Genomic DNA, 13,628 nt, shown 5'->3' on the forward strand with positions numbered 1-13,628 from the left:
GCAATGATATAAAAATGCTAATATAAATAATGAAGTCTTCATACTCAAGTACTTCAACAGTTTTTTTCCAAAGATCTGTTCCCATGTAAATTAAGAAAGGAATGTGATTGTATTAGTTAAAAAACAGAGAGGAAAATATAAGAATGTAGAAAAAAATTTTGTAGGTCTTTACATCATTCCAAACTACAGGTGACCCTTGAATAATATGTGTTTAACTGTGTGGGCCCCCTTCTACATGGATTTTTTTTGATAAATACTGTACAGTACTATAAATGGATCTTCTCTTCCTTATGATCTTCTTAATAACATTTTCTCTTCTCTACCTTCCTTTATTGTAAGAACACAGTATGTAATACATGTAACATACAAAATATTTGTTAACTGACGTTTATGTCAGCAGTAAGGCTTCCAGTCAATCAGGAGGTAAGTTTTGGGAGAGCCAAAAGTTATAGGAAATTTTTCAGCTTATATGGAGAGTCAGCACCCCTAATTCCCACATTGTTGAAGGGTCAACTATACTGTGAATACATAATTTCTATTCAAAATTGTATTCATAAATAGAATTTCTATAAATAGATTACTGGTCCCATTCAATTTCTTTATTAAAAGACAGAACAGTTGAACTAATCAATGTTTTAAATCTCTTTGGTATTATTAGTAGCTCTGTGATGTCATAAAACAAAGAATTTGTTTTCTACTCTTTATATCCCAACCCGTAACAATGTGATATCCCTGGCTGTTCAAAACTCTATTCCTAGTCTTTAGGTGGTGAAGATTTCAGGTGACTCCACATTTTCTTTGCCATGATTTTTTAAAAAGATTAATTATCTAAGGTACCAGAGAAGGACGTTTAAAGATGAATTCAACTACTAGAAGGGGCAAAAAAATTATTTTACTTCTAATTACAAACTAAAGCAATTTCTCAATTGATACTGTATATTCACAATATAGTGTACATTCACCATATACTATAAACCAATTAGCATTCTAAGACCATAACTTTATTTTCACATTCAGGAAATAAATTGTGAAAATAAAACATGAAGATTTAAATGTTTTATTTTATTCTTTGGTTAAGTCCTAATATTCAGACAACTGCAATTACATTTTCAAACTTAACTTTATGACGTTCAGGCATTTGGCTCAAAAGCTTATGAATATAATTTGTAAAGATTTACACAACATAACAAAGAAAAGACCTACATAATAAATAAGATATAAATATAAAAACTATCTTTCAGTAATTAATGTGGCAGCTTTCCTATCACTGTGCCTTGCATATTGTTCAAAAGAATCCATTGAATAAATAAATCTTGCTGACAACTTTCTATACTAAGGTGGTAACATAGAGTACACGTTTTGTTTATTATCTTGCAAGGATCTTTTATGCTGTAACTTTTTCTAGCTTCTACAGGTTATTCATCTTTTATAAATTATTTGTATATTGTTTCTACACTCATTAAACTCATTAAAGCAACGATGACCAGAAAGTATTAATATTTTGTTCAAATGAAAATGTTCCCTATTTAATAACTATTAACTTCTAATTATACAATAATCATCTTACAAAGTTTCAGAAATCTCTCATTGTTGTATTAAAGTTCTCTCCAAGAAAGAATGAAAGGCATCTTGAGAATTATGAAATTATTCCATAAATAAAATATTAGTAGAGTATAATTTCAGAGGACAGTTCACAGTCGATAAAATAAATTTAAAATTCCAAGGATATGCTAGTAATTATTATCTATCAGGATTCATACATGGATTAACTGACTGATAAAAATACATGTCTTCTTAGTAATAACTGACACTTATATTTTGCATTTATGTATTTTCTAGCAATTCTGAATGGGTGTATTCTACAAAAACAATAAAAAATAGGAATAGCTGATCTTAATGTATGTTTACAATATAGCCCTGAGTGTTGCTGATGTGTCTAATCAGCCCATACAATAAAAGGTAAATGTGATCTGTTTTTTCTTTTTTCTACTAGCTAATTAGAAGCACTTCTGGCACTTAAAATAATTTACTTGTGTGAGAAGTTTTTCTTTTTCTTCAGTCTCTTCTGGTGTAAGAGGTTCAGCTCCATCAATCTTTTTTTGCTCCTCTCTTTGAGCCACAGCTGGATTTGGAATATCAGGATTCCTTGGGACCTATAAACCAAGAGATGAATGATAAGTAAACTATTGGGAAAAGGTAATTGAGGATGTATATACACATATCAATCTTAGAGTTATTTCAACAGTAAACAATTTAAAGTCATACCAGAATGACATATAATCCTCTCCATGTTCTTACTACCATGATATTACTAAAATAAAAACCATTCTTAAATGTGCTGCATATTTTAGAATTAAACCCCTTGCTAAAATGCCACATTATGTTCTAGATTTAATCATAACTGTGGAACAAAATACATCCTTATAAAACTGTAATACATGGTAGTAACAATAATATTATGCCAACATCAACATTATACAATAAAATCTCAAGCCCAGAAAAAAAACAGAAATAGTCCATATTCACCTGGCAATACAGACCAGGGTAGAGAAGTACAATGCACCTGAAGATTGCATTCAATGCTCTGATCAGTTCAAAATGCAAAAAGAAAGGTGTGATTTTTACTGCCTGCCAGGGTATGGAAAGGGAGAGCATCTTCACATAAAATGCAAAGACTGGAAGAAGTGAGAGGATAATGAAGAACCAAAAAAAGTAGAGAATATATATGAGGGAATGGGTAGCAGAGCACACAAATAGCTATGATGGAACCTGCAGTCAAGAGAAAAAGTTACAGTAGCAGTAACCAACAGAAATTCTAGTCTTTTAGATACAGAGCTACAAATACACTGACAACTAAGCAGAGAGCTCAAGTCCAAAAGACTGAGGAAAGAAGCTCAGCTCTCCAAGGAAGTAAGCAGTCAGCCATTCACTCGTACCTCAAAACTGTGGCCTCTATGTTCAAGGTATCAGAGTGAACACAGACAAACAGGACAGTTCAGCAGTATAGAGCAGCAGTCACAGTATGGAGTGACAAACTAAGTCACTCAGGCCAAAGCCTCACACCATGTCTGTGTGCACCTGCAGTAACAACTGTAAGCACCATAATTTAAGAGGACAGGTACATAACACATGAAGTACAATTTATAGCATTCCATTAAACATGAAAAGGGTTGACACTAAGCCTTCCACTGTTTGATATGCACACCTACCATAAATAACTCATTCACTAGGGATATCAAATAATCATGGTTTTACTACAATGTAATTATAATACATATCAAAGTATTTTTCTAATTGTTATACATATCTCATAGAGTTTAAAACTATAGCAATGTAACTTGAACTATGTATTTCTTAAAACAATTGCATCCAATGGTTTTTTAAATGTAAACTCTACTAACTGGGTCTAAAAGAATTACTGAAAAAAAAAAAAACATGTTCGTGTGCAATCATCAGTACCAGACAATCAAATTAATAAGTACTGATTAAATGTCTATTATGGGGGGATCCCTGGGCGGCTCAGCGGTTTAGCACCTGCCCAGGGCGTAATCCTGGAGTCTTGGGATCAAGTCCCACATCGGGATCCCTGCAGGGAGCCTGCTTCTCCCTCTGCCTAGGTCTCTGCCTCTCTCTCTCTCTGTGTCTCTCATGAATAAATAAATAAAATCTTTTAAAAATAAATAAATGTCTATTATGTCCATAGCACTATGATAGGTATTCATTGAAATATAAAAGTAGTGGATATGGTCCTTGCCTACAGGAAGATCACAACCTAGTTATGGAATTCTGAATTCTAAGGATTTGGGGAGATGGGGAAGAAGAGGGAAACATTCTAGGCTGGAACAATATGGGCAAAAGTGGTGAAAGTAAGGCCAGGAAAGACCATATAGGGTTTATATTAAAAAGGGATAAGAAACAAGGCCAGGTTGAGATATATTTATAAGGGCTTTTGAAACTACACAGTAGTGGGGCACCTGGGTGGCTCAGCCAAGCATGTGACTCCTAATCGCAGCTCAGGTCTTGATCTCAGGGTCATGAGTTCAAACCCTATGACAGGCCCCATGCTGGGCAGTGAGCCTACTTAAACAAAAACTATACAGTAGACAACAGCAACCATTAGAGATTTTTCAGGAAGAGACTAAAGTGCCAAAATGTAGTGTTCTCACTTGTAAGCTTTGTGATGGATGGATTGAAGGAGGGAAGCAACTAGAGGTAAAAGAACCAGCTGAATGGTCATAATCTAGAAATGAGGTATGATCATCTGGCCTAGGATGGTAACAAATGGAAATAGAAAAGAAGGTATAAGTTAAAAATGAGATGCATTTCAGTGACAAGCATGGTCAAAAGTAACTTTTATCAAAAATAAATATAAAAAATAACTTTTACAATAGCTAAATTCAAGTTTTAAATTATAGGCACACCAGCGATTCCATTCCTAATATATCTATACAAAGACCTTTGCACACATGTTCACAGCAGCTTTACTCATAGCAGCCAAAAACCAGAAAACAGTCCGATGTCCACCAACATGAGAATGGATAAGCAAACTGTGATATATTCTTACAATGGAATAGTACTCAGCAATGAAAAGGAATGAGTAACTGATAATGGGACACGAATGCAACTCAAAAACATTATGCTAAGGGAAAGACACCTTACACATAATGTTTGATTCCATTTATGTGAAATTCTAAGGAAAAAACCTAATCTACGGAGGAAAATAATATCAGAACAGTGGTTGCCTCTGGGAAGTGAGTATAGAAATTGGGAAGAGGCACTTTCTGGAGTGACAGAAATGTTCTATGTTTTTATAGGGGTTTCAGTTATGTCAGCATATACATTTGTCAAAATAAATTGAATGAAACACTTAAGATTTATACATTTCATTGTATGCAAATTTTACCTTAAAAAAAGAATTGAGTAAATATTGAACTCTGATTAATGATACGCATATTGAAGTGTTTCCAGGTAAAATATACTTATATCTGCAACTTTGAAGTGCATAAAAAAAATAAGTTGGATATCCATTTGCTAGAGGCTGGACAAATGGACAAACAGATGATAAACACAGCAAGATGTAAACTGGAGAATATATGTGGTTGTGTACACAGACTTCATTGTATAGTTATTTCAATATTTTGTGTGTTTACAATTTTTTCATAACAAAATGTTTGGGAAAAATTACAGATATAGCTTTAAAAGTTTAACAGATCCTTGCTGGTATGTGAAATTACTTTGGCTTCAAATTTTAATTTTAACTGAAGAAAAACCTCTTTAATCTTAAGACATTTCTCTATCAAATAGCTTCGAATTTTCCATGTCCAACAAACCATACTTTAACAAAGTATTTCATAAACACCAAATTTTATGCCAGAAAATGGAAACATACCTGGAAACATACCCACACAAAATAAACTGTTTATTCCTATGCAGATATCCCCAGTACTAAAAATTTCCACCTGAACTTTAATAAAAGTAAAATCATATTATATTATACCAATAGATTTTAGATTTTAGGCTCCATGGCAGACTACTTCTTCCATATCCACTGTTCATATTTTTAATACAGCACAACTTTAGAATGACTTCATCCATGTTATGTTTACTAATTTTAATTCAAATACATAAAATTTAATTCAAATACTGCTAAAATTTCTAGAATTAGAAATGACTCAAAATTCCTACATTCTTATATCTCCTCCCATAAGAAAAAAGTCCTTAATATTCATCATTTTTAAAAGCTATTCATTTTTTACTTTATGAGGTTCTTATCAGCACTAAACTTCCTGGAGTGATTTCAAAGTGCTATGTAAGAATTAAGTAGACAAATTATAGACCAAAAATACTAAAGGGATACCTAGAAGCTAACCCAAGCATTCATACTGTGTGTCTTACTGTTGGCCCCCAGTAACACATAATACAGCCACAATTTAATTAAAGTTATCTTTCAAAAGGAAACATCTCAATTATTACTTAGATTTCTAGTCAGACACACTAAGGCATTTTAATTAAGAGCTGTGTTCCATTGAAAAGTGAGAAAAAAAAAATTCTGGTCTTGGCTAGATTGAGTTTTAGCAAGCATTTCACAGAAATATGGAATAATGAATTAAATGTGGTGGCACACAAACTGAAATCAGCACACTGTACTGTTCTACCACTGCAAACAGGTGGCTCACAATGGCACATTACCAAAACTCACAAAGATTATGGAACTTCCTTCATTTGTCAAATGTTTGTAACTGTCTCTAAAGAATTTTTTATGAAAAATAAATGTTAGAATGTTCTACAGCTTTCTTCAGCTTCAAATATGGCAAAAGTCTTTCACTCCAGGTCTTAGATTCAACGAGACTTCTAGATTCTCTGGATATTTTTAATTCTGCAATTGAAATTAAGTCATCCACTACCAATAAAAAGATTTCAGGGAACACAGTGATTAAATACATTAAGTAATTCCTTTAAGTTGCAAAAGCAATAAAGCTTCTGAATGTGTCTAACTTGCAACAAGGTCAAAGCTTAGACAGCAGGGAGAATTAGCACACAATGCACTGCTATCCACCAAGTGGTTAGGGCAAAACAAATAGTATTTCTCAGTCTCAACTAAAACAAAACTCTTTAATTCCAGATCTTATCATGAGCAATATTGTTGTGACCTTGTTGTCGTAAATATCGGGGGCAGGGGGAACAAAATAGAAAATAAAAATGCAAATAAGTAGGCTCTGGAGCAAAATGCTCCTTACCAACTGCTTCAAAAGTACAGAGCCCAAGGCACCTGGGTGGCTGGGTCATTAAGAGTCTGCTTTTGGCTCAGGTCATAAGCTTGGGATCCTGGGATTGAGCTCTGCTTCTCCCTCTGCCTCTGCCCCTCCTGCTCATGCTCTCTGTCTCTCTCTCTGTCTCTCTCTCTCTCTTTCAAATAAATAAAAATAAAATATTTGAAAAAAAAAGTACCGAGCCCCTTACTGGTCCCACCCAAAATCACTACAGAGTAAAACTATGGGGACTCAAAATGGACAGAACAGTACTGTGTACAATACCCTCAGCTATAAGACTACACCTCTCTCCCCTGAGCTAGCAATCCTATAAGCAGAAGGAGGAAAGGAGTCCCTTTCTGAGAACCTAACTATACACAGAGAATACCAGGTAACTGCACTGTAGCAATTCTTTTCAACTGAGAATAAGCTATTGCTCCACTCATTTTGTGGCTCTACTAGGTTTTCTGGAGCTATAAGGGAAGAAAAAACAATGCTAGGTATCTTTGAGAAGATATGTATAACAGTTATCAATATCACATCATCCTTGCAAAAAAAAAAAAAAAAACAGCTTTTGCAGATGACTAGCATGCCATGCTCATCTGTCCATACTCTGAACTCAAACACAACACCTACCCAATTAAAGCACCCACCTTAGCTCAGGTCTGCATCCCCTGGTAAAGAATGGAAGAGACAAGGTTCAGAAAGAGCCAATATCCAGAATGTACTCTTATTTGTCTTATAAATCCTCAGCTAAATATGCATTTATGGAGGATCAAGGCAAGTCTTAAGATGATACACAAAGGCAATCCAAAATGAAGCTAAAGAGATGACAAGGCTAGAAGAGTGGTAGGGGATGGATTTTCCTTCCACCATCACCACCACTCCAAGCCACCACCATCTTTTCGCACTTCAGCCTCCTGGCTGGTTTCCCTAGAAAAACTTGTCATTCTCTGTATTGCAGCCAGAGTGATCTTTTAAAATATAAATCTGATCATACTCTACCGCTTAAAAGTTGTTTGACCTAGGGAAAATTACCTGACCTCTATGTGCCTTGGTTTCCCCATCTGTAAAACAGGGATGCATAGTTCCAGGGCTGTTATGAGGATAATGAGCTGATCTTTTAAAAGAACTAAGAACAGAAAGGAACATAAGTAAGGACTAAATAAGTATCTGCTATTAGTATTTTACCACCCACCCATCCCTCCACCTTAAAAGCACCTCAGTGGTTTTCCTTGCTCTAAAGCTAAAGTTTAACCTAATTAATGTGACCTACAATTAACTTTCAGTGCTCCACATGATCTGACTCTACTCACTCACCAACTTCATCTCGCACCTCTCCCTCCTTACCAACACTCCTGCCTTCAGTTTCTGAAGGAACCGTCATCCTTCCTCTACTGCAACACCTCTGTACTTATGGCTTCCCTGCCTGAGCTCTTCTCCCCCCACACCTCACTTGACTAATTCCTGTGCATCTCTCCGATCTCAATGTAGTAACACTTCCTTAGGAACCATCTCCCTGATCTCCCAAACCATATTAGATACCCTTATCGTGTTCCCTTGTAGCACCCTCTGTAAGCACAGAAAACAAATAATGTCATTACTCTGTGGTATCAGCTTAATATCTGCCTGCTCTATTAGAACACAAGTTGCATGGACTGAAGGATCTTGTCTGTCTTATTCACTATATTGTCAATGTGTGGCATAGGACCTGACACAGAGGAGTACTCAACAAGTATGGATTAAATGAAAACCAACCCTCCTTTCACTCATACTTCTTTCTGTCATTTATCCCTGGGAGGTGAGGAAAAGAGTACGGTGCCATAGCATGGATTCCATGCCATCTTCCCATTCCTCATTCATCCCTGTCATCCCTTCTTCCACCTGCCTCCTTCTTATCACTCTTTGCAGCTGTCCCTTCATTCCTCCCTCCTCTAATGTTTCTCTCTCCTCTATATCCTTCCAGTTGGCCACCACCCAACTGTGATTATGAGACCTCACCCCTAACCACAAACTGCCTGTAATGAAAGGCACTGCTTGCATCAAAACCAGAGTTGTGGTGAGGATGTGGTGGGTGCTTATATTATTGCAGGGAACAGAATCTCAGGATCTCCAAAGAAGGAGTATAAACACTTATATTGGCAGAGATAATTTTTTTTTATTACTGCTATTTGACTACCACTTGGCTCACCTCCCAAACAACATGTCACACCACTATAAACACAGTCCTTATTTAGGGCTGCAAAAAGCAGCAGGGTTATGTCACATGCAGAAATAGCGCAGAATGTCTGAGTGGAAAGAGCATAGCATTTGAACACTGAGGACCCGGACTGGAGACCAGCACCCTTGGCAATTCTGTTAGCTATATGACCTTGAATGAGTCTTTTGACCTCTCAGAACTTTAGTCTCCTCACCTCTTACATGGAGGTTATAATAACATCTATCTCAGAGGGCTATTAGAAATCAAATAAAGTATGTGATAAAGCATTTCATAAATTATAAAATGCTCTACACAGATATTTGGCTGATTACTAACTGGGCTTAACATTTCAATTATTTTTCAAGTCTCACTAATAATAGTCCACAAAAGTAACAAAATAATGATCTAAACCTAAACTTTTTTTACTTTTACTGGGATAATAGATATATTTGTTTACCTCATGAAATATTGTTACTTTATTAATTTAACTATTTTCATTTTTATTTTGAATCTACAATTTCCGGTTTCTTTTGGTATGTCACCATTTTCACTTTCTTTGAAACTGATTTTATTCCTGGTCTGAATGTTCAACCATGGTACTTTTATTCTTTGACAACTTCCTAAGACAGATTTTATCCAGTCATGTTAGTTAAATAGATTCAAATGTAATATTTCCCTAGTCAGATTATAACTAACTACTTATATTCACCTTCAGTTTCTTGTTCCTGTTTATATATATTGAAATTCGGCACACAAATAGCAAGCAAACCCTGTTTTGTCCATTTCAAATGGTAATGTTCTCACTTTGGACAAATAGTGGAAATACTCTAGGGATCCACTGTAGTTCCAAAATATAAATGAACTATCTTATTATCCATGGAGCTTTTCTAGTCACATTACAGCTACTGATCAAAATAATCGGCCACAGTTCCACTTGTGATAAAGATTCACAAAATAAATTTTAAAACATAGCTTCCAATTCATAAAAGAGAAAACTTCATAAAATTATAATAGTGTTAATATTTCTATAATTTTGCTTATACTACTGAATTTTATACCTTTGGTATCCCTTTCCATTCTCTGGAAAGTCAGTTTCAGCATATAGAATAACGAGTTATGCTTAATCTCTCAGTGTGTTAGCTTTAGGGTGATAAACATTTCACTCACTAAAAATGGGTTCCTTCCTATCTACCTATATAAATAAGAATCTTGTTTTCCAAGAGACCATTTTAAAATGTTAGAATTTGTTATCACATTTATCATTATCTTTAACACCTAAGTGACAACAATCTAATAACTACTAACAGGGCTTCCATCAACCAAAGAACAATAAATACAAAAGAACTATTTCTTGGTCATAGTAAGGAAAATGATTAAAAACTTCCTGTCATTTAGCATATATTCACTTCTTTTTTTTCATATATTCACTTCTAGTTAAACATATGCCTATTGTTCTTTCTACATATTCTTTCACCACTCAAACATCAGCATTATTAAAATAATATATATATTATTATCATTATTTTTGAAATACTGAATAATTCTCCATTAATCTCATCTTGTGATGATCCTGCTGGTGATTTGGTAGTTTGATGCTTTACTTCCAATTAAACCTCCTCTTTGGATTTAGAAACACCACTGTTTTGATGTACTCTTATGTTCTCTCACATTAAAATGGAATGCTTGCAGTCTAATTTAATAGACTATATTCACTTAAAAGATTACATTATACTAATCTAAGAACTTTAAAAAATAAAAATAAGTTAAATAAACAAGAACTTGAAAAATTACCTTATAGCCTATTGTCTTCCTGTAATAAAGAATTTCCTTTTCCAAGAGCTCAAATAAACGTGGTGGGAAAAACTGAAAATCCTGAACATTTGGCTGCTTTGGAGGTCGTGGAGCCTATGGGGGAAAATGGATTACATATATATTTGTTTTCAGTACATGAAGTGAACATACTTCTTTTACTCTTTCTTTTATATATAGAAAAATATAATGGAATGCCTTTATATGGCTGGGCCATATCAAGTACTTTTCTACACTGTTGTTATATTTTAAGGATTATAATGCTGTTGCACTGACACAAGCCAATGTAAATTACATACCATGTTACAAGAGAATTCTGCTGTAGAACATAAAAACTGGTCTTATACTGTTTTACCTTTGGAACCTTTGGCTCGCTGACACGTAAAGCCTCCCTAAAGTAGGCATCCACTGCGTAGTTTGCTTTGCGTTCTCGTTTAGGAGGTTCAATCCATTCCACCATCCCAAGCTATACACAAGAACAAGGAATTTAATTAATCAAAATCAAAAAATCAAAAATGTTTATGAAACTCAAATACATCAAGATTGCAGAAGCATGAGAAAACTACAGCCATTCAGAAGAATCAAAACTTGCAATTTAGAAGTCTCACAATTATACATCTCAAATTCCAAACCCTTGAACTGTCTATGCCACGTTTGGGTAAAAGAATGCTTTTGGTTTCTTTCTTTTTGTAAGTAAGTTTAGTTCTCACTAAAAAATTTAGTTCTTCCTTAGTAATTGAGGAGAATTTGCACAATCGAGCTAGTATTTTATGTCAAAATACATAGTATCTATATCTAATATAGAAAACTAAAATTGATTCTGGTAACTGTGTTAACTGTATGAATTAAAAAGTAGCTGAAAGAGGTAAGTGATGAATATCAACACAATAGGCATATATCCCTTTAAATAAAGAGAAATTTTAAAATGAAGTAAGATGGAGCGTCTGGGTGGCTCACACAGTTAAGTGTCTGCCTTTTGCTCGGGTCATGATTTCAGGGTCCTTGGATTCAACCCTGCATCAGGCTCCCCTGGTCAGTAGGAAGTCTGCTTCTCCCCCCTCCCTCTGCCTCTCCCCTCTGCTCATGCTTTCTCTCTCTCTCTCTCTCTCTCTCTCTCTCTCTCTCTCTCTCTCTCTCTCATATGAATGAATAAAATATTAAAAACATAAAATAAAATAAGGTCTTGGTAAGGTAGCCATGGGGAGTCAGTGGAATCAGCAAAGAACTGAATTTGAAACCAGGTTCCACCATTTTACCAGTTGTATAACTTCGGGAAAACTAATTCCCCCTTCTGTGAAGTGGGAATAGTAACACCTACCTTGAGTATTAATGTGACCATATAAGTGAAGGCATTAGATAAACTGCCAGGAGTTAAACCTAAATTATTATTAAACACCCAAAGTTGGGTGAACGATGGTTAGGTAGCATTACAAAACTCTACCCCAATATCAGCTAGAAAATACAATTTAAAAGCCAATAGGCAAAACTGACAATACGAAATTCTGGAATCTATAGGGACGGTTTTACAGTTCAGGTGTTTTTCTTGATTTCATAGTGCCTGCACACAAAAGAAGCCATTAATCTCCAATTAATGATCCCACTCTATTTGATCTTATCAAAGGGTTGAGTTCCAACCAACCTTGGTATCACAGGTTAAAAGTGGATACTAAACTAAGATGACTCAGATGGCTAGAGATCTACAAACTCTCACAGTATCCAAAGAAGTAAAGACTAAAGACAGACATAATGGTAGCATTCATATACATAAAAACTTATTAACTAAAAAAAAAAAAAAACTTATTAACTAGAAAAGAATGCAGTTCTCTGCTGATCCATATGTTAAAACCAATGTGGAAAGTAGACTGCTAACTATATAAATTAACAAGTATGTGTTAGGTACCTAATGTATCATTTACAAGTCAGTGTCAGGGATACAAAGATGAATAAAATAATCTCTTTCATCAAGGAGCTTTTAAGTCAAATTAGAAGTTTTCTGAGAACCAAAAAATATAAAACAGTAAAATGAACTTTCCTAAGAGGAAGATTCCCAATACGACCACATTCAAATAGAGGCTGAATAACTGCCCCACATGCTATAAATGGGATCTCTTAATTACAAAAAAGGTTAGACTAAATGATCTTGAGGTTATCTTTTAACTCTAAAATTCTATGAGATATAGACACTGTAATGTGAGTTTACATAAGAAATAGCCAAAGCAATAAAAGTAGTTTTGTTTTCCCCCTTTGATAGAAAAGATATTTTATAAATAACCAGTATGTTATTTGTCCCAATTGGAATGAAAATAAATAATAATTTAAATTAACTTGGTCAAAAGTAATGTACTGGCCATTTAACCCATACTTATATGCAGGTCTAGGTATTCAAATGTGGAATAAGTATTAAGAGCCAATTCCCAAACTTTCAAAAAAAGTAAATCATGCTGAATTCGTTTCTTTTAGATAAGAGTACACTAATACAAAGTAATTCAGGTTAATTTCTTCAGGATCAATGTCAGTCATAATGATTTAATTTACCAGGTATGGTTGTAAAGTAATACAACTGGTTCAATGAATCACATATGAAAATCTCATTGTGTAATTCCCATGATTTATGTAAAAACAACATTCTTATAGGTTTTCAATTCTCTTCAAAGGATAATTTGAACATATTTTAAGAATCTATCTAGAAAATATGAAAATCCAGAAATAAAAGATAATCTCCAATCAGAATATTTCTAAAATCTGACTTTCTCATTCAACTATAAAAATATAAGTAATCATAATTACTACTAATATTTCTCTGTATTTGTACATTATTTTGCTAGAATTGGAAGCACAAGAAAACCTGCTGCATTAGAAATAGGTAAGTA

At 34.3% G+C, this 13,628-nt stretch overlaps 1 protein-coding gene across 6 annotated transcripts in view; it reads right to left on the reverse strand.

Moving 5' to 3' along the window:
• Positions 1–13,628, reverse strand: part of SMARCA1 (SWI/SNF related, matrix associated, actin dependent regulator of chromatin, subfamily a, member 1) — a 73,055-nt gene that overhangs the window by 20,492 nt on the left and 38,935 nt on the right. For all 6 annotated transcript variants that reach the window (XM_025431194.3, XM_049107788.1, XM_025431193.3 and 3 more), the window contains 3 exons: positions 11,114–11,224; positions 10,741–10,854; positions 2,031–2,153 (listed from right to left, as the gene is read on the reverse strand). In XM_025431194.3, the coding sequence (XP_025286979.1) occupies positions 2,031–2,153; positions 10,741–10,854; positions 11,114–11,224 (348 nt within the window). The remainder of the gene's footprint in view (positions 1–2,030; positions 2,154–10,740; positions 10,855–11,113; positions 11,225–13,628) is intronic.

Source organism: Canis lupus, chromosome X, assembly GCF_003254725.2.
Source record: "Canis lupus dingo isolate Sandy chromosome X, ASM325472v2, whole genome shotgun sequence".
Lineage (NCBI taxonomy): Eukaryota > Metazoa > Chordata > Mammalia > Carnivora > Canidae > Canis > Canis lupus.